General features: G+C 42.5%; 1 protein-coding gene across 2 annotated transcripts in view; it reads left to right on the top strand.

The window, feature by feature from the left end:
• The first annotated feature begins 3,313 nt into the window (after positions 1–3,313).
• The window catches only part of FRMD4A (FERM domain containing 4A), a 355,196-nt gene continuing 337,623 nt past the window's right edge, over positions 3,314–20,886 (top strand). The window contains exons 1-2 of one of the 2 annotated variants that reach the window (XM_085083045.1): positions 3,314–3,478; positions 3,950–4,084. In XM_085083045.1, coding sequence (XP_084939171.1) covers positions 4,040–4,084 — 45 coding nt within the window. In that variant the 5' untranslated portion in view covers positions 3,314–3,478; positions 3,950–4,039. Of the gene's footprint in view, positions 3,479–3,535; positions 3,674–3,949; positions 4,085–20,886 lie in introns of those variants that run through there. The other variant, XM_085083053.1, reaches the window with a different exon arrangement.

The raw sequence follows: 20,886 nt of genomic DNA, 5'->3' as shown, positions 1-20,886 counted from the left end.
CACTGATTTCTTGGATTTGTAATTGTTTTGTAAATGGGTGTGATTCTGGTCATGTCATCGTTTATGGTGCTATCTTCAACCTTAATGTACTATTTTCCTGTCAAAACAGTAGCAGGGCTTGTTTTATTAACTTCTTATAAATTGAGGTAAGGACTTTAACTCCTTTTGATAAAACAATTTTTTCTGTATATGCCTTTGCTGAAGCAAGTGGCCTCCTGGCACTTGTCATATCACTTGACACATTTCACTCAAACACACATCTGTGATGCAAGAAGGCAATTCGAAATTCATAACGAGATTTTGTTCTCTCACAAATGTCACAGCTGACTGGAGGGACAACTTTGAGTTTTAGTGGTTAAACATATATGGTAGCAATACATGAGAAATTTACTTTCACTGAAAACTAGATCATCTATTTGCTTATTGAAGAAAAAAACCAGGAAAAAATAAGAAATATAAGCTCTGTACCAGATGGAATAAAATCTTGTAATTAATTCTGAACTCTGTATTGCCTTTATTCGTACCTCTAGTAACACCTTCTTCTCAGCCTCCTGTGGAGGACAGCAGGTGCCTCTCAGTTTCTGTATGTCCATGAAAAGGCAGCATAATGTGCTTCTAGCAGGAAAAATGCTGCCATTTTCATATTACATTGCATTACAATAACCTCAAATTATGCCCCCAGAAACCACCAGCTCTAAGAAAGGTGACCCCCCATGATATTGCACATCTATGTTTATTTATCCCTGTCGAAGTTCCACCAGTGATAACACTGGAATTGGAGGATCTGAATATATAAACCAGTCTGCAAGTGCTGTGTTGTCTTCTTGCTGGTATCAATTTTCCTGTTAATCCAGAGTTTGCTGTAATATGTCCTTCCTAAATTGAGGGGCACAGAACTCGAGGTGTGGCCTCAAGGTCATAGTTTGAGGACTTGAAACAAAACCACAATTCTGTAGTTTTAACTGTCTATCCAACAAGCTTCTTTTAAAACATTTTTTTCTTGTCTCTTGACAACCTGCAGTGAATAATGATCTATGTTTTTCCTCTTGTGCTACGAAATTTATTCACGTAAATAGTAGAAAATGGTTAAGCTGTAGGTAAGTTTGCAAATAAACCTTGAAGCCATAGATCATATACTTGTACACAGATGGCTCCCTACAGATGATCATTACTCTGAGACTTGCAGAGCTCAGGAAAAACCTAGAATTTTCTCAAGGACACCACAAATCATAACTAGCTCCTGGTGTTTGATGAATTTTATCCTGTTCAACTATAGAGTGAATTCAGGAGCTAGAGATGGAAGAAACATCCACACTTCCAGATTCTTCATTTTAGTTGAGTCCAAAAATGTAGGAATAGGCTGTTTCCTTAAAAGCTCTTGGCAAAGGAGAAACTTTGCTTGTCAAACTTGAGAGCTACTGAACACGTCACTTCTGCAGTCCCCTCCCTTACTGTACTTCAGATTGGGTTAGTGTAGGAAAAAATGTAATAGCCTTGGGATATTTGTCATGGTGCTGTTGGAATGGATTTAGTTACATATTTTATAATCTGAAGCCTTAAGACATATTTTAAAATTTACCTTAATTTTTTATTATGCATATTTTCCCCTTTCAAGAGACATTTAAGTAGCCTGTTTCTCCACTCCTTGCAACAGCCAACAACCTGTTTGTCTTCAGGGATGAAGACAAATCCCTTAGGAGGGATGGGAGCAGATCTCATTGTGTGACAGCTCACAGTTTCCCATGGTTGTGAGGCAAAGGGTGACCCACTGCAGACAGCCACAATGGGCCCTGGGATTAGAAAACAGCTTGAAACTGCCTCAGCTCTTTGGTGGGTTGAAGCAACTGTCTGAAGGCCAGAGCTGTCTGATGCTTGGGCACCTTTGTGGATTTAGGGAAGCTGGACCCCTTTCTCTCTCAGTGGAGATGACTTCCACTCCAGGAGGGGAGACAAGCATGACTGCTGGCACGTGTGTGATCACAGGAGCTATGTTCACTGCAGGGAAAGAAGCAAATGCCACCTCCAGGTGTAGGACAAGGGACTTTCCTTGAGTGATGATGTCTGTGACACAAAACCAAGGAAGGAGGACCCCAGAAAATGCCTTCTTGAGTGCCCATGAGTGACTTTAGGCTACCCCTTGAGAAGTGATCCCTCTGTGTACGAGTGGCTTCCTCCTCCCACACCTCTTGGTGGAAAACATGCAGGGGAAGGGAAGACTTTGCCATCACCACCCAGGCTTGGTGATGCAGCTTGTGAGGAGGGGAGTAGATTTCACTGATCTATGGATTTAAATGAAACAAACCAAATTTCCCTATCTGTCACATGCCCCATAGAAAGGGGGAGGTATGGCTGTGCCACAGATGTCCTGGATGACCTTCCTAGGATAATGTCTGCAATCCCCCATGTCACCGATTCCCTTTGCTAAAACATAGTGAAATGTGATCAAGAGAGTTGGGCAAACAAGTACTGCAGAGTTGTACATGCCAGAGCTGACCTGCCAGATGTAAGTTCCAGAACACAAGGAAGGATTTCTGCTGCCTTCATGGAGACAGTAATTTGATTCTCTTTTCTATCCTGGTGCCAATTTCTATAAAAGTTACAGGAATGACATGTGTCAGAGAATTCAACTCTGGTTGAATTTGTCTGAAACTTTTAATTGGGCTCCAAAATCATGGGGGGAGGGAGGGGAATGTGCACGTGGGAGTTGGAAGATGAACAGACATTGTCATTAGATGGAGCCTAACATTTTAGGAAATGAAGCCAAAATTCTGCTTCTTCAGAGGGGTGATATGAGCGCTGACACTCTGAAATCCAGGAGGCTTCTGAGCCCCACAAAATAGGGTCTGACAGGTCTGTCAGGTCACACCTGCATTAGCCTACCGGCCTTCCCACCGGGATGCTCTGTTTATTTTTAAAGGCTTCCAAAAGCCACCTTCCATTTACACCTACCGTTTAAACAAGGGGCTTATTTTCAGGGCTAATTTGTCTGCGCGTCTTAAGCGGGCACATTTTCCCAATTAGCCGCCCTGGCCCCCCGAGCCGCCGGAGCTCGGCGGGGGATTGCAGCTCGTCTCTCCTTGGGAAGGGAGGGAAGGAAGGGAGGGAAGGGGGAGCTGCCTGGCTGCCGTTTCCATGCGGTACAGGCAGCGTGATCAGAGCGCTAACACAACAGCCTGTGTAATTACATGTTTCTGGGAAGTGTGTTAGCTCCATGGGGAGCTGAGTCCATTTGGAGGGGAGGAGGAGGAGGAGGAGGAGGAGGAAGAGACTTTCTCTGGGGGGGGTAAGGTGAAAAGGGTCAGTGAGTAACCCAGCTCTCGCTCGAATATGATAAAGGTAATTGTTGCTCTCAAGTGAGCACCGGGTGCTTCCTGGCTCTGTCTGCTCTCATTGCTCATGTCTGTGCTCTGCAGGCGTCTGCTCTCCCGAGCAGGCGAAGCAGGGCTTTGCGAGAAGAGGTTTGACCCTGTTGGAAGCGGTACGTGGCGATATTTGACGTTGTTTCTGCGCTAGCATCACCAGGGCAGGGAGGAAAGATGCAGAGTCAGGGGCACGGCACTTCTGTGCTGCCTAGGATTTATTTAGGTGCAGTAAGGACCATGGCAATTAAGAGCAATTAATTGCAGTCGGCGAGCTGGGGCAGGGGGAGGATGGCTTGGACCTAACCTGTCATGTAGGTGTTTGATACATGTCCTATGCTGCTGCTGCTTTCTGTGGTGGCGTGTGCCTGAGCTTTAAATATCCTGCAGTTCCCGATATCTTGTTTCTCCAGCCGGCTCTCCGTTTCATTTTCCTCTTCTCTCTAGTGTAAAATTTGGCCTAGCTTAAGCTTCTTTCCCTGGCTGTGAAGGTTATTTCCTTCCCTCCTCTCCTCCCCACCCCCTCATCCATCCTCTCCTCCTCTTGCAAATGCTCTCCCGACCCTGATTTGGGGTTTCTCTCCCTGCAGTTTGCTGTGGGCTCTGTGGATGCTTGGCTGTGACAGAGGGCCGAGGGCTGACCAAGTCGTGGGGAGGATTTGTATGTAGGAAGAGAGGAGATGGCTGTGCAGCGTGCTCCCGAATCTGCTCTGAGCTTGCTGATGGTAAGTGCTTGCTGAAATCCATTTGGGAAGGGGGGGTGGGCGAGGGGAGCTGCACCGCATGGATTCAGGGCTCCAAATCCACGGGAGGATTTTGTGTGAGCCGGTGCTTGGCTTTTACAGGTCCCAGGGAACTTTGCAAAGGGCTCATCTGGGGCTTGCACAGAGGCATTCCTCCTACGATGGGTTTTAGCACATCGGGACCAATGCTCAAGGCAGGATTCTGAAGTCACCTTTCCGGCAGAGTCACTTGCATTCGGGGTTTACCCTGAGCAGCAGTTTTTCATTTTGTTCATTAAATCTGTGTGTTGAATTTTCACGTCCTCTGGCTTTCTCCTGCTTTTGCCCTTGCTGATTTGTGAGACAACTTAAAAGATGAGAGGGAGAGCTTGATTTCTCTGCTGGTTGAGAGGCATGTTGCTAGCTGTGGTATCACTTGGGGAATGGTCCTCTAATGCAGTGAATCGCCATTTGACTTGCTGCAGAGTGTGTCAGATCTCCTACTGACTGCAGACCACGGGGTAATGATTGGTATTTATCCGAGCTATTTGCTACAGCATGTTGAGCCACTGACCTACTTCTGAAAGTTCTGCATATTTATTATATTTTAAAGAAGATTATTTAGCAGAGCACGTGGCTGACTCTAGAAACATGCCAGTGTCCTGCTGCAATTAAAATAAACCCTTTTGGTGGGGTATTAGAGAGTTGCTTAGCTTTACTGATTATTTTTCCTCTCTGGTACTCCTGTTGCCATTTTCTGTGCAGCAGCATCAGGGATGGTTTAGTGTAAGATCTCTGCTGGATGTTTTCCTACCTAAATGTCACTGTAACATTTCTGATGGAGAGTTGTTATAAGTGGCATGTGTGTGTGCACATGTGCGTGAGAATGCATAGATATCTGGGCTTATATACATATTTATATAATTATTGTCATTATTACTGATCTCTCCTCTGATTGCATTAGGAAATGGTCCCTCAGAGACATGATGAGTTTAGTAAAGGGAATGCTGCAGGATAAGAGCCCTGCAGTGCCTGAGGTTGTTAACAAAGGTCAAGTTGAGAAAAGCAAATTTTATGTCCATTACTCAAAATGCTAAACATGCTATTAAGCCTCTGCATGGTTTGTTTTATATTTGTCAGTGACTGACTTGCTGTGCAAGCTCATTTTATTTCCTCTTGCTTACCTCTGCCTGGCCTTCCTGGCTTTTTAAACAGCCTCTTTCTAATTTCTCTTTCACAAATAAATTGATGAGTATCTGTGACCCCTGTGTCATTGTTTGGGCTCTAGATACTTTTAGTTTCACTACCCTCTGAATTTTCTAGTTAAATATCTCTTTCACCAATCTCTGTACTCCTTGAACAGACCTTGTCAAACTTCAGTGCAGTGCCAAGCTGTCAGCAGATTTTCTCTTCTGAAACATGGCTTTCTGTGGCTACGTGGCCTTGCTCTGGTTGTTATTTTTAGGTGTGTCAGGTGTTTCTACATCTTTGGCTTGTAACCAAATCCTTGGGTCTCCTTACTTTGGGCACAGCCCTGGGCTGCTCCCAGACCCTCTTGGATAGGCTGGGTTGGGTTGGGGGTCCACAGCCAAAGGGGGTCCTGCCTTTGACCCCATGGATGGCTGGGGGTGGGGAGTGGGGATGTATTTCTGGGTTGAGAGTGGATTCATGTAAAATGGACTCTGCTCTGGCATGGCCTGGTTCTAGGGGTTGGTTATGGGTGTGGAATAGGTGATTTGCTATCGAAAATGCCCCAGTTTGCAAACTGCCTCCTTTGCCTTGGCTTTTCTTGGGTTGCAAATGAGTTTAGTTAACTACAGAAACCTCATCCTTTCCCCTCTGCTCTGCCTTGGCTTTGATTGCACGCCTGAGCAGGCTCCCCTTGAATCAATAATAAATTCTTGCATAATTCATCCCACAATTAGCAGCTATAATGGCATCTCTTCTAAAACTGCCACCCTCCAGAGATTCAGAGATTAGATGTCTTTGGGAAGTCCACAGAAGTAGGTTTTAATACCTCAATGAGCATTCTCCAATGAGAGAGTTTTCTTTTAGCAGTAAGAAGTATTTCAGTACTGCATTTCCCCTGCAATAGGATGCAGAATGTGCATCCAACCATCCACTTTTCATGAGACATAATCAGCAGCAGCATTTGGCAGTGCTGCATCATAGTCTGAAAATATCTCCTTCTCAATGGGGTACCTCAGAGCACTTTGTGCTGCAAATAATGAAACCAAGGTACAGAGCCATTAATTGACTTTCCTGGAGTTTGATGCGCTGAGTGAGTTATCAGAATCAGGAGTTTGCTCATCCCAAACTCCTTCCTGCTTGACGAAGTGTGGACATCTCTGGGCTGTGTGGTTTCTTTCCTGTAGAAGGACCATCCATAGCACATGGTTATCTAGCACCAGAGTGCCCCAGCAGAGAGAGCTGCACATGGGACCAGGTGGCACTTCAGGATGTCAGCTGTCATGACTGCTCATGATGAGTGACCTGTGTCCAGTAAATGCCACCCAGGACATGGTACTGGAGTGGCCCAGAGCAGCTCCCAGACAGCAGGTCAGTGGGGAGTTGCACATTGCCTGTGCAGTCATTATCTCATTACACCTGCAGTCTTAGGTGGACAGATCCCACTTCTGTTTAGTGAAAAAATATTCACTTTATAATTAATTAATCAATCTAAATTAAGTTGATTTTTATATGGTTTTCTAACCAGTTTAATACTCAGGTGTGTTTTTCTCCCCCTGTTAATAGTGATTATTTCTTCTTTTTTTTTTCCTTCCCAGACCAGGGAAAAGGCTCCATGAAGGAGATTTTAAGTCTTAAGTATATATTTTCCAAACATAAAGATATTGTTTCCATACAAAGACTGCAATTTGCAAATATAACTGCAACTTGTCCCTTCCGGTAAATATCTTGTATTAGAAATGACTCTGGAATGTGCCTGGTCTGCAGGACTCCTGCCTCTACCCTGCTCAAGAAACCACAGCAGATGAGGGATGTTGCCTGGTTCAGCATGAAGGAAATTGGGCTGAACTGTGCCCAAAGTGACTCTGCCTGTAGCATTATCAAACCATTAAAACAGAGCTTCCTCAGCTTCTGTGAATCAAGAGAAACAGCAAATACTGTGTCTTGTTGGGACGGATAACTCCTGCTGTGTTAAGATCATCAACACTGATGGGAGTGATACCAGTAGGATTTTATGTCTGTCTTATTAGGATATTGTAAAATTTTAAAGCTGCAGACATATTGATTGCACATATTTTAACAGCACAATAAGTTATGATACCTGGTGTCTCCTGAGACAGCATTACTGCATCTCATGAAAATACATTTTAGGGACTTGACCTTCAAACTACCCTAGGTCATAACACTAACACTAATTAATCTGTGTTAAGTGACAACAGAGATTCCAACGAGCAAGGCATACAGCTCAGTGTTTACCAGTTAATCTAAAATGATCTTAAAATGGCAGGGAAGAGAATCACAGTTCTCTGCAGTAAAGCTCCAGCTTCTAGCTTCAGCTAGCTGCTCTCACCCTCTCCATCAAAATGAAGTTTTTCCCTATTTATAATCCAGCTTTACTCTTTCTGATCTGTATATACAAATGCATGAAGACTTGGAGAAACAGTGATATAACATTAGAAAAAGATACACTTGTAAATTAATGGTAACTGCTTGTGTTTGGAGTAGTATCATTAATTTCAGAGGTCTGTGTGATGCATTCACATGGTGAAATTCATTATTTTGTGTCTAAGTTGCATCCAAGCTGAGGCTGGAATAGAGGTGCATGTGAGATTTCCTAGGTGACCTTCATTACATGGGACTTGGTTATCTCTAGAGTTCAAGGGTAAAAAGGCCAGCAGGGAATTTGAAGCATTAACTCAGTCTGTGGTGTTCACAATGCCCAGGGTGAAGAGTGAGAAATTGGGTGGCCAGGGCAGTATCAAGGCTGCTGACCTTGGTGTTTCCTTGTTCTGCTAAGAGGTAGACATCTGCAAAGATGTGAAAACTGCTCTGTTTCTAAACTTCATCATAAATAATTCGCACGTGAGTGTCATCATCCACTGAAAATTCTAAATTTCTGATTTTTAATTCCAGTCCTCCTTTTTAAGAGGGTTCTCCTAAATCATCCTTCTATCCGTCAAGCAAAACTATACTGAAGTCCTCAAAACAATGTGAATCTCCTTGATCTGATAATTTTTCTGAAGTGTAGCACTGAACTCTACTGAATTGCACTTAAAACAGACTCCAAGATTTAACTGTATCCTTACTAAACCGTATGAGGGCCATACCGTGCTTGGTTGGCTTCTGAGGTGTCGGACTTGACAACATTCCAGATATTCCATAAATTATTTCATGTATTTAACTACTATGTTTTATGTCTGAAGTCTGCCCTTGTGAAGACAAATTTGGTAACTAAAAAGATATAGAGCTTTCAAGGCCCATATAGACCTAGGACTGCCCCCTGCCCCCATAAAGCTGTGCTCTGTCCCCCTCAAACCTCTAGACAGATTGCAGCAGCACAGCTCAGCTTGGAGGATCATATTAAAACCTTTGGGAGCAGCAAGGTTACAGTGGAAGGATGAGGTCATTTTCTGCCTCTCTCATCTCAGGCTTAAATTATTTCTATGTCGACAGCGTGCAAAAGCCCTCGACATTCAAACCTCCTCGCTGCAACCTCATCTCCAGACCATGCTGACCTGCAAGGTCAATGCTTGGCACGCTCTTTCCACAAAAACAAACCCCACACATGGCTTTCCGTGGCGTGGCGAGGAGGTTAATGCATCTCTCAGCTGATGCTGAGGCAGGGTGACGTGTCAGCAGTGCGTGACCGATGCACATCGCTCTGGTGTGAGCAGCATTGCTGGGGAATGGATAACGCCTTCCCCCGGGATCCTGCTGCGCCGCTGACATCTGGCCCTCTTCAGCTTCGTGCCCAAAATGAGGTCTGTGGGGACACTGGCACAGCAAGGGGAGGTGAATCTGCAGCCCTCTCCATGCTGCTTTCGCAGATATTTCCCCCGTGCAGGTGTGTGGGTTCCACCTGCAGCCTTCCCAGAAGGTCTGGGCGGGAGATGATAATGTGCCACGGCACCCGGAGGTCACTGGGGAGGATCCATGCTGGCAGAATCTCCCTTCCTCCCTGGCTCTGTCCTTGCTCCAGCCAGGCAGTAATTTGCTAATGGGCTTCACGAGCAGCAATAGCTGAGCCGTGCTGGTTGCTCTTTTAGAGGATGAGATGAGAGCAGCAAATTCCTGCTTGATGCTCAGTGGCTGCATGCTACTGTGGACTGGGAATTTAGCCATTTCTTGTTGGTAATTTCCCCTGTAGCACTGAATTATATCTGAACTTTACTATTTGCCTTTGTAAACTTGCAGTAAGACTTCAAACACTGTGATTTAATTCAGCTAAATGAGATTAAACACTCCTTGGGATTACTCTTGGCTTCCCTGTGGTGGATGTCACCTTTTACCCATCTGAGCTGCACGACTATAAAATTGTTATCCTTCGATTCTGCTCTAGTGCATGCCATCAATTTTCTTTTCCTTGTCCCTCTGCTTGAGCATGCTGTTGAAGAAGCAGACCATAATGTTTGCACATCTGAATTCCCTCATTTATTACTATGCCTTAAAAAAGGAGTAAGAGGGATTACTGGTTTATTATCTCTTTTTTTTTATTATGTGTAGGGCTTTGCTTTGTGTTCTAACTGCTCATTCTGAATGACTGATAAAATTATTTCATCAGAGATGTGGCCATTGATTTTATTTTTTTCCAATGCTATAAAGCATTGCTATTTGTAGAACAGAATTAGTGGGCACTTGAATAAACGATCATTATGAATAATTGGAGCATTTCTACAATTAGGAGGAAAGTAACATACTAACAAATTGAAAAGATCTCTGAATATGTCAACTCCTTTTGACAGTATATGAAAGAATCATATCACTTTGCCTTTTTAAAAATAAAAGGCATTGGAAAACTTGACTGATATTCCTAAACCAAAATAAAATGTTAAAAATGGTATAATTGCCCTAATAAAGATGCAAGGTTATGAATAGCTGTTAATACATGGGAAGGACTTGTAACATTGGGCGACTGCAATTTTTCCAATTCTTCGCCTTCTGGTTATGAATGTCATACTTCTGTAATTACTGTACTTATAATTTCTCAGTGTGGCAACGATCCAGCCTGCTGACAGGCTAATGTGGTTAACACATCAGGGCTCGGAGATGTATGAAAGTCCCATGTGGATCCTTCCTCAGTACATCCCACAAAAATGCAGATTTTTGTGATGTGGCACCTAGAGCTGCTGTGCTCAGATGGCCTGTCCTGCCAGCATCAGTCACAGCTGATTTTTGTCATATGTCTTGCTGAAAACAGAAGCCACCATAGTTGGTGGCTGACCCCTCACCAAAAGCTGGATGGGGTGGGTCAGTCAGAGGGACTGGATGGAGGTTTGGGCTATCACCAGCCAGCACACTGTTTCCAGCTCTCCAAAGCCACCACAAAAGCTGCTGGGGAATGTGTGTTTCTGCCTTTGCCATCACTGGCAAACCTTGGGTGAGCAATACCCCTTGCTCCTCCAGACAGACACATACATTTTGCCCCCACATGTCTTAATTCTTTCTGCTTTTAACTATCAGCAAGCATGGAAACTTGCAGAAGTGCACTGAAATCAACCATTTCACAAAGAGGTTTTAATGGCACTGGACATCAAACTAAACTGAACCCCTCACCCACTCCACTATATGAATTTTCTTGTTTAAATGAATTCTCATGCTAGTCTGAAACTGCAGCTCTCAAAGCATGTGATCAAAGCTCCTGCTTGCTTTTTTTGAAGGTCTTATCATACTAGGGAGTCCTGCTAGGAGCCCTGTTACCCTGCCCTTGTCCAGCAGCAAGAGAGCAAGGCTTGCTGGGAGGCATTGCAGTACCAGTGGTTCCTTGAGGAGCCTCCCAGGCACAAAGATACCCACAGAGTATCTGCATTTCATGGAAACAAAAGCCACAGTAAATGCCAGAAACCTATTTAGAGGAATGGGTCTACAAGCACAATCTGATCAGCTTTTTGCATCCTTCATGGGATTGAGGCTGGTAATTCCCAAATTAAAGCCAGCATCTCCTAGTGCTAGCTCTACTGCCTGGCTTTAGCTTTTCAGGTCCCCAAAAACCTAGTGACCATGCTGAAATACAACTGACCTGAAACAATGACACTTGAGCCCAAAAGACTTGGTTTTCAGGTCATGCTGCAAAAACCTTGCTGAAATAATAAAATACAATTAACGAACATAACCTGGAAGAGCGCAAACCTGGGTGCAAAAATAATCTACCCCAATATCTTTGTAAATCTGTTGCAGAGATATTGGGGCACCACAAAATTTGGTAAAAGCAGAATATCCCTTCCCATTCCTGTCCTTACTCCAGGACACACTGCCCACCAGTGAAGGGATGTTCTCTGCGGTGTGTCCCTCACTGTTCTCCCTTCTCTCAATCCATTTACAACCACCAGAGATGAAAATTATTTTTAGGGAGGCTTTTCTAGCACAGAAGCAGAATTCACACAGAGCCTTGCTCCACAGTATTTTTCTGTCTGTGGGCAGCCTGTGATAATCCTCGTATTGCAAGACACTCAGCTTTGGCTCCCCGTAATTTGTGCAAAGTTAATGGAGGAGTGTTGTAGAACATATGTTTGGCTTAATATAGGTTCAAGGGGTTTTTTAGTCTAATATACTAAAATAAAATCTGGGACACCTTCACAGTAAATAAGATTGACAAGTTTTTCATTTTTTAATAATAAGAGGCTAATTGAGCCGTAGTGGTCAGAGCACATTGTATTTCCTGGTAATTAATTGCTGGCTGCAATAGTTGACTGCATAAAACTGTGCCTCGGGCCATTAACCCCAGGTCGTTAGTACTCAAGGAAATGTCTAGTGAAGGTCATTATTACTGCTACTATATCAGCTGTTGTAATAGAAAAGAGTTGGCATGAGCTTTTCAAAAACCCATTTTACCTGTTCTGGTCTCATTTCAGAGAACTGGGTGCAAGGGCTGTTCCCAATTATTCTGCATTTCCATTCATTTTCAGGGGGTTAGAGTCTGCCCACTTTCCTAAAACCAGAAATGAGTTAATTGGAGTGTTTGAGAGGTTGTTCATTTATGTGGCCTGAGATGTTGGCCTTCCCAAAGGATTGACACAGGTTTGTGTTGTCAATCCCATGCAATGGACAACGACTGAGTGAAAACACAACAGACTCCTTGTGTTGACTTTTTTAGCAGCAAGGCACAGGCTCTGGGTGGGTGGCTGTGGGACAAATGGGGCAGTTGTGGCACCATGTGGAACCAGTGGTTGTTGTGTACTGATATCTCCTTTGGATTGGGTTTCCAAGGGTTTGGTGATGGATCAAACTCAACCTTCTCATCTAAAACAGCTTTCTTTTGATTATCCTGTCATCTCTGGAGGTGCTTCCAACTTCCAGACCAAGAAGGAGCTATAGGGAGATTTGTATTTGTGCTGTCCTCAAACTGCTCTGTAGGTCAGAGTCCCCAGAGCAGCAGAATGATATTGCTACCAGAAACTGAAATTAAAAAACAACATTTGTGAGGACTAATTTATTTCCTCCCCTAGTGTAGTTGAGAATTACTTTTTTTTGTTGTTGTTCAAGACAAAGGGCTAATGGAACAAAAAAATAATGAGAAACATTTTTTAGTGCCTTCCTTTAACAAGATATTAGTGATAATAGCACTTATTTACTACCTTAAAAACAGTTTTATGTTGAATGCTGCTTTCTCTAATCATGTGTTTAAAATAGGGTGAATATTTTGCACAGACTAAAGTCCTTGAATCAATATTATGAGCCTGCTGGCTCTAATGACGTTGTGAGGAAGCACTTCAGCTCTAAATAGACAAAATTACAGACTGCAGAAGATACAGTGATGGCATGAGAAAAAGGATGGGGAAGTTTTGTAATCTGCTGATGTTCTTAGCGGTGTTTGGGTTTTTTCTTACCCACTCTGAAATTTTGGTTTGGAGTCAGGAGTTAAATAATTCTATACGGAGAGACCTGTTTTGCCCTCTTGATCAATACAGAAACTTCATTTGTCACCATCTTTATATAATCAAAGGCTTACTTGTTCAGAGTCCCCTGCTGATGGAATGCCTCTCTTGAACTCTCTTCCTATGGATCTAATATCATTCACAGTCTTGCAAGAAATAAAAAACTAACCACACTGCTTACATTGGTTCCAACACAAATGTTTTTGTATTGTGGGAATGTTTTGAGCTATTTTTTCATCAAAGCTGTGCTACTAGACTTCTTTAGCCAGGCAGGGCTTAGGTCAGTTTAGGGAGTTTCTGATTTTCAGATGCCCCACTTAAATCTGAAGAGCTAAATAGAGAATCATCCATGTGAAGTTTCTATGGGAGTTTTGATTCACCAGTAGGAATTAAACCTTAGCTGCAAAGTCCGGAGGTGCCTGGTGTCTTGGACATGGATCCTGTTTTGAATATTCCTGTTTGGTTTGCTCTCTGTTTAGGGATTACCCCTTCCAAATACAGGTTACAACATTAACTTTCCACATTTCTTCCAGGAAAATGCATCTGTGCTCACATTGCAAGTAAAATATGTCTGCTGTGGTTAACCCTGAATGTATTTGAGGGGAAGAGGAGGAAATGAGTGCTCTCCACTTGCATGATGAAATGTAAACTGATTAAAGAGTTACTGAATATTTTAAGACTGTAGGACCATGCAGACAAATTGGAAAACCCAGCAATTTTGTACGTGATGGGGGTAAGGAACAAATCCTATTTGAAATCTGCATCCTTGTCCACGTATAATAAAGCAGAGGCGGCTTAATTGCCAAAGCCTTTGCAAATTGAATAATATAGTAATCTCTTATGAGAGTCAGTTTTAATTTTTGATAATCTTTAATTAAGTAAGCATTCACAACAAAACTGGCATTTTTGCATTAGCACAACAGTCTCTGGGTAGTCAGTGTCATTCTTTCATATGCAGGCTGGTGTCAATTGATTTTCCATGGTCAGTAGCTGGAGCTGAGTCTGTTTAAGTTCCGTAAAACTTTCCTCATTGCACAAAACCATTCCTGTCTGAGGGAGAAGGATTTCAGCTTTCTTCTCTTAGGATCATGCTGGGAATAGAGTGTAAATCCATATTATTCTACTTATCTCCATGACATTTCCAATTTCTACTGATGCAATCAAAAGAATTTGTCTCATTGATCTTCAAACTCTTTGACAATTTCACACTCTGAGCTGAGTGGTGTGAGCTGTTCAGTCGCCCCATTGCTTTTCATCAATAAAAGTTTTTACCTAGATCAAGACAGCCCGTTTGCTGCATATGAGCTATGAATCTTGGAGATTGGTATTGGTTTACTGGTGGAATATTTATCTTCAGACTGAAATGAATTCTTAGATGAGTCATTGCACACATACTCTCTCTTGATATTTTTAGGTGCTAAAGCCACTATTTCAATGAGGCTGGGTTGGGGAAAATTGTCCATAATGTTTCGGATGTACAATTAAAGTGCCATCTGCCTCTGTGATGCAGCAGATGTATAATTGATATTCACTGCTGATTTGCCTCTTGATTTTCTGCAGACATTGAATGCTGTAATTGTTTATACAGTATGATCCTGAATACCCATGTGAGAATTTTCCGCCTCACGTGTTCCTAACAGAAGTATCACTACCATTCTCAATACTCAGGAGATGGATTCATTAAAAGATAATTTGCAGATAGCTAGGCTAAAATCTTATAGAAATATAGTGAGTAAGTAAAAAACAAGTTTTCAAAGGGAGTGGCTTATTCCCACAGGATCATGGTTTAATATAGAAGAGCTTGTTGGGAAAACGTAAAATGCTGATGCAAAATCTGGTTACCTTTGTACACTGATTGCAATGCAGGTTGTAGCTAGGAATAAAAAGAAAAGAGAGTTGTTTTATTTTCCCTCCTTTTTTTGCAGAGATAGAAACCTTCTTGAGGGGAAAATTTTTATGTAGAGTAAAACCAAAAGGTCAACTGCAACATCAAAAGAACTGTTTTCTCTAGGGCAAAGACTATTTAATAAAAAACAGAGATGGAAACCACAGCAGTGAATTCTGAGCAGATGGGAAGACAGAGATATGCTACTTTTTTTTGTTGTTTGGTTGGTTGGGTTTTTTGTTTGTTTGTTTGGTTTTTTTTGTTTTATGCACTGTGTTTCCAGTTCAAAATTCAATCACTAAAATCTTGATCAATCAGCAGGTGTTAATTTTACCCTATGGCTGGTTTCTAAGGTTCTTCAGAGAATACTCTAGACCTGAATCTGCTCATGCTGAAATAAAAGAAAAATGTGACCAGTCACCTCAGTGGCAGGAGGTTAGTGGCTCTATTTTGTACTGCTGCCCTTCTTTTTGACAGCAGTGGCTTTTAAGCACATTAGTTAAACTCACTGTGAAGTAGCAATGATTGTCCAGGGCTTTGCATTTGGCTTCAAAGGAAAGAAAAATTGGTGGTATAGAACCTGAATCTGGCTTTGCTGCAAGTGACATTTTGAGTGATCATTTCCTAAGTCCATGCCTGGCTCCCAGGAAAAGTCAGCTCTCTGGGCACCCAGAGAAACCAAGGCCCATTTTGTTGAAATTTGTTCTCTTCCTGAGAGGTGTTAGCTGCACTCAGCATAATCCTGAAGGATCCCCTGTGTTTTCCCAAGGCTGAATGCTTGGTCTCATATTTCAGTGTCTCTAATGGTAACAGTCTTGTTGAGGTCTAACTGAGCTCTTCAACATGGAGAGATGACAAGATGTGAAGGGAAGACATTTCAGATTGTTGCTCGCGTGTTCTTGAGGATTTTATTTATTTATTTTAAATTTCATTTCTAGTATATTTCTCTCATTCATGTAACAAGCTTTTGGATATGTTTATTGCACAAAGATTAATTTTCAGGTTAGGCTTATACTTACTGAGAAGGTCACCCCTGGAGGGGAGGTTGCAGTCTCACAGCAGATGTAGTGCAGTGCTTGGGTTGAGCACACAAGGAATTAGGAAATTATGACAGAGAAGGGTAAACAGCTTGGACTGGACTGTGACTAAACAGAGCTGAAACTTGCAGAGATACAGAGGCAGCATGAAACTAGGATCCGTGATCTTGTGAGCAGTAGGTTGAGCTCCTCCCTGTGCTAACTCAGCAACACCACTGTCTTGCTGCTACCCACTTGCCTGAAGTGTGGCTTATTCTCTTAATTGCACTGTACTACATATAAATAAATCAGCCACAGAGAAATTGGTTTTGCATATTAGTCACTGGCTAGATGAAGTGTTCAGTTCCTGTTAAGACAAAGTGTCAACAAAACGACTATTCTATCACTGTTTAATTCACACGCTTCAAAATGAAACTCCAAAGACGAATTTAAGCTTTTATTCAAATCAAAGAGTCAAAATTATTCTTCAGTGGATACTTACCAGATTTGCCACTCCTTAAAATGACTTGAATATATGGTACTGCTTTCTTTTCAGTAGCATGAAGGACTAGGAGACTATAGCAATGGAGGGGAGAGCTGCAATACCATCAGAAGCCTTTAAAGCTGCTTTGGCCCTCAGCAGCACTGCTCAGTTTCTCATGCGTGCTAACTAACTGCAGCTTGTGATATCCATTGGATCTCCAAAAATATGTGAACCACCCTAGGGGACTAGTGCCTTTTTCCCCCAGGGAGTGGGCTGGAAGGACCTCCTTGTGGAAAGAAACAAGTTTTCTCTCCTCCAAACCTCTTCTGCTACAGCTTTGTTCAATTCTGGTCCTGTCAGTCTAAATAAGAAGGCAGCTCCCCCTCAGAGAAGCGTTCAAAGTTTCACATAAAGTGTCTTAATTTCTCTCCTGTGGAGCTGTACGTGGCAGATATGAGCTGCAGTGTGTACAAAAGCACCACAGTGAGAGAAACCACAGCGAGGGCTTCCAGAGCACAGCATCTGGTGGGGGAGTCTGCAATGATTAGAAAAAGGGTTTTGTTATTGTCAGAATCAAATTATCTAAAGGTGTCCTGCTGATAAGCAGCAAGTACAAGCTGTACTGAGTTCTAAATTGGTGAGTACAACAGAGGTACTATTAGATCTTTAAATCCCTCTTTGGGTTAAGTTGGGTTTTGTCAATATTCTCATCTAAAGCCTAATGCAAGATGTCTCAAGACACAGGCCATGACTGAAACAAATTTTATTTTCACTTCTACACATTAATATTCTGTTCCCCAGTTTTGGGGAAGGTTTCCCATCAGAGTTTTCCCTGAGGAGTTTGAAGGGCTTTGGTGAGAAGCAGAAATCGATGCCTCACTTGTCCTAGCAGGTCTCTGTCTGTCTTAAAATTAATCTCTTCTAGTTGTGGGGGAGAAAAGCCTTCACAGGACAGAAGTCAAGATAGCTGGAGCTGAAAATTAAGCTTGCAGGGAATTGGAATGGGATTCTGTGGGATGATATTTGCCATCTAAGGGATCAGGCCAGTTAGGTGTTACCTGCATCCCAGCTGAGATGTGTTCTCTGGCTATGTGGATGCTCCCCTTCTGCTCTCTGTGCTCTTCTTTGACAGTCTGTGTGAATTGATTTTACTTTGCTTTGCAGCAGATAAAATTTAACTCCTGGGTGTCAGCTGAAGAACAGTAATCTCAGCTGCTTCAAATCTAACAGTTAAGGTGGTTTTATCATTCCCTATTGCACTATCCATGCAACTACCTAAAAACCCCAGAAATGTCATATTTTGAAGGTGTGCCTAAGATTTTAGCACAGGATGAGGCATCACTGGCAGTGGTAGATGGATTTGCTCCTCCTGCTAGGAATTCACTGCCGTCTCCCTTCCATATCCCAATAATCAGCCAGGATCATCTAAACCTTATTCTCTTGCCCACAGTTATGTATCTCTCTGCTATCCTGTTGCTGTGTTTGCACTCCTTTGGCACCTGGGCTCTTTATTCTAACAGAAACTTTGCAAACATGATAAAGAAATTAATATTTTTTTTCATCCTCGCGTCCAAATCTTTTTGATCACTGCAGATTGGACATTTGTCTCCCTTGGCTGGTAAGGATGACTGCTCCATTGCAGGTTTTCCTCTGGGGAAATTTATAGGAGGATTTAAATACGAAGCAAATGGTCCCCTTTAAAGTTGCATATGCTAAAAGAATGTGACTTATGAATCCTGTTAGCAGTAATGGCTGCGTGAGAATATCAAACACTTAGTCAAATCAAGATTTTGCTGTGATGCATCTTGCACTAGAAGGGTTGCTATAAATTTTTGTACTGTGCCAAACATTTTTATGTACCTTGTGTATGCAGGCTATGTTTGATGCTTATAGGAGTTGAGTCTGGTTTGCTTTTGTTGCTGACTCCTAGAGGAACATGTACATATGTTGGTGTAGCTGAACAGAATTAAAACTCACTTGGTTTGCAGTCTCAACAACAGAAAATGCTGCTGCCTGCAGTAAAAACAGGAGGTAATACTAAACTGCAAATAAACCATCAACCTTGTGTTGGGAAGAGACCAGTGTTGTTTTCGTAATTTCTAGTAGCCAGCATAGGTGACACCTTCTGGATAGAGCAGATTCAGTGGAGAGTAGCGACATACTTGAAAATTGCCTGTATGAAATATTTATATAAAACTTTGCTTCATGCGGTGAATATTTGAACAATTAAAAATCTGTTCACTGTCACTTTCTCGCCTTGGGCTAAGCTGAGGGGCTGGCTTGAGGATGGTGGTGGTTGTAGCCTGCCAGCTGAATGGTACCTATGGGATCACACTGGAACAGATGGGAAGAATAGCGAGCCCAAAGGACTGTCATGGTTTAACCCCAGCCAACAGCTCAACCCCACACAGCCACTCACTCACTCCTTCCCAGTGGGACTGGGGAGAGAACTGGAAGGGTAAAAGTGAGAAAAACCATTGGTTAAGAATAATTTACTGATTGAAATAAATAAAATATAACTTTTGGAGCCTATGAGAGACCTGGAGAGGAACTTTTTACATGGACATGTAGTCATAGAACAAGAGGCAATGGCTTTAAAACAGCAAAATTTTGCCTGTGCAGATTCCTGAGACTCCTGGTTCTTTTGTGAGTTTATTGTCTTTGAAGAAATGTCTTCGTTTTAATGTCATAATAATTTCTTGACCACAGCAGAGATTTCAAGGCTTCTGCAAATTGTGGTCCCAGGGGCTCAGGCTGTCCCTCAGCACCTTTCTGAGCTGGGGCACAAGTGTGCAGGTTTGTTTGGATGTTGTTTCAAACTGCCTCTCTTAATGAGGCCTTTCACAGTGTACCAGGGATGTGGATACTCTTGTGCCTAGCTCTGAAGGGGGTTTTAAAACCAATTCTCCAACACAACATTAAGAAATAAGGAGGGGAAGCAGGGGGCTGTGATTACACCTTTTTATTCGTTTTTTCCAGCAGAGCTAAAGAGTTTTGTTTCTTTAGGGCTGCCCACTTGAATCTCGCTGAATCAGGACAGAAAATTACTGAATGCATGAGAGGAGTGCAGTAATCATTTGGGGTCAGTGAACTATAGATTGCAATATTTGGCAGAGTTATTGCGCTTGCCTGCAAGCCACAGCCATGTCCCTGCTGCAGCCAGGAGAGGAGGGAGAAGCTGCTCTGCATTTCTCTCCCTTGGCTTTACACTGTGCTTCCTGGGTCTTCAGCCCTTGCTACCTGCTGAAGTCTTTCACCCCTGCATTAATGATTATTTTTAATCAAAGAGATCAGAGGTATTTTTCCCAATTGTCAGTTTGGTTCACATCACGCTACTCACTATTGCAACTCATTGAGATGATGAAAATAACCACCCAGATCATGATGACATAGGAAACCTGATTAGCCAAGGTAACCAGCTTTATTTCATCTGATGCTTGGTTATTTTGCCTCTGTCTCTGCATTCAATGAGGTATTTTACTTTGGCTTCCCCAAGGCAATCTACCAATAATTCAATGACAGCTCTGCAATCTTACTCCTTGTTTTCTAAGTTTCTGGACACTAGACTTGAATTTTGAGGACCTGTTTTCAAGCACTGCCATGTATTTTCTGTGTGCCCTTGGGCAGTCTCCTTCACTTCTCAGCAGGTTCATGGTTTTGTGAACAGGCTCAATGTCCTTTTTGCAGGACCACTTTGCCATCTCCAGGTGTTTTGGCAGACCACTAATTCAACAATGAAAGAGAGGAGAAATAGAGGTAACTGACCCATGCATAAAGATGAGCATAAAGCCAAAAAAAGATCTTGCTGGTGTGGATTCAAGCTCTGCCTCCTTACCAAGGTAGACTTGTGTGAGCAGAAGTTCATTCCACCATGAACAAGCCCCAGGCTTCCACTCACCACAGAAGATGAGACTCCTGGCTCCCTAAAACCATTAATTAGTTGGAATTGAGACTCTCTCTGTTGCTACCATGACTCAGTCTGTAACAGCAGTGGGAACTTTCAAAGTCAACTTTATGACCATACGCTGCCAGCCTGCTTATTAATGATATGCAAATTACAGAAGTTCAAACATTTGCATTTAATGCTCATAGCTGTTTCTTTGATTGCTAATGATGTTGATTCACGAAGAAAAAGCTTTCTAAAATAAAGAGAGTATTTCATGTACCACACCAAAAGCAAATGAAAGGATGTTGCACACAGCATTTTTTTGGTCACGTTAAGCCCTGTCCAAACACCTCAGGACTCATAAATTAGGTGGAAATGAATTGTCATTTACCAGCTAATGAGCTGGACTTAAATTTTTAAACAGAATTATAACTCAGAGTAAACAATAAACATGCACATTTAGTCATGGACTCCT

Source organism: Lichenostomus cassidix, chromosome 1Aa (assembly GCF_008360975.1).
Source record: "Lichenostomus cassidix isolate B80296 chromosome 1Aa, HeHo_3.0, whole genome shotgun sequence".
Lineage (NCBI taxonomy): Eukaryota > Metazoa > Chordata > Aves > Passeriformes > Meliphagidae > Lichenostomus > Lichenostomus cassidix.
The sequence above is the reverse complement of the archived record's forward strand: the minus strand, read 5'-3'. Positions and strand labels throughout refer to the sequence as shown.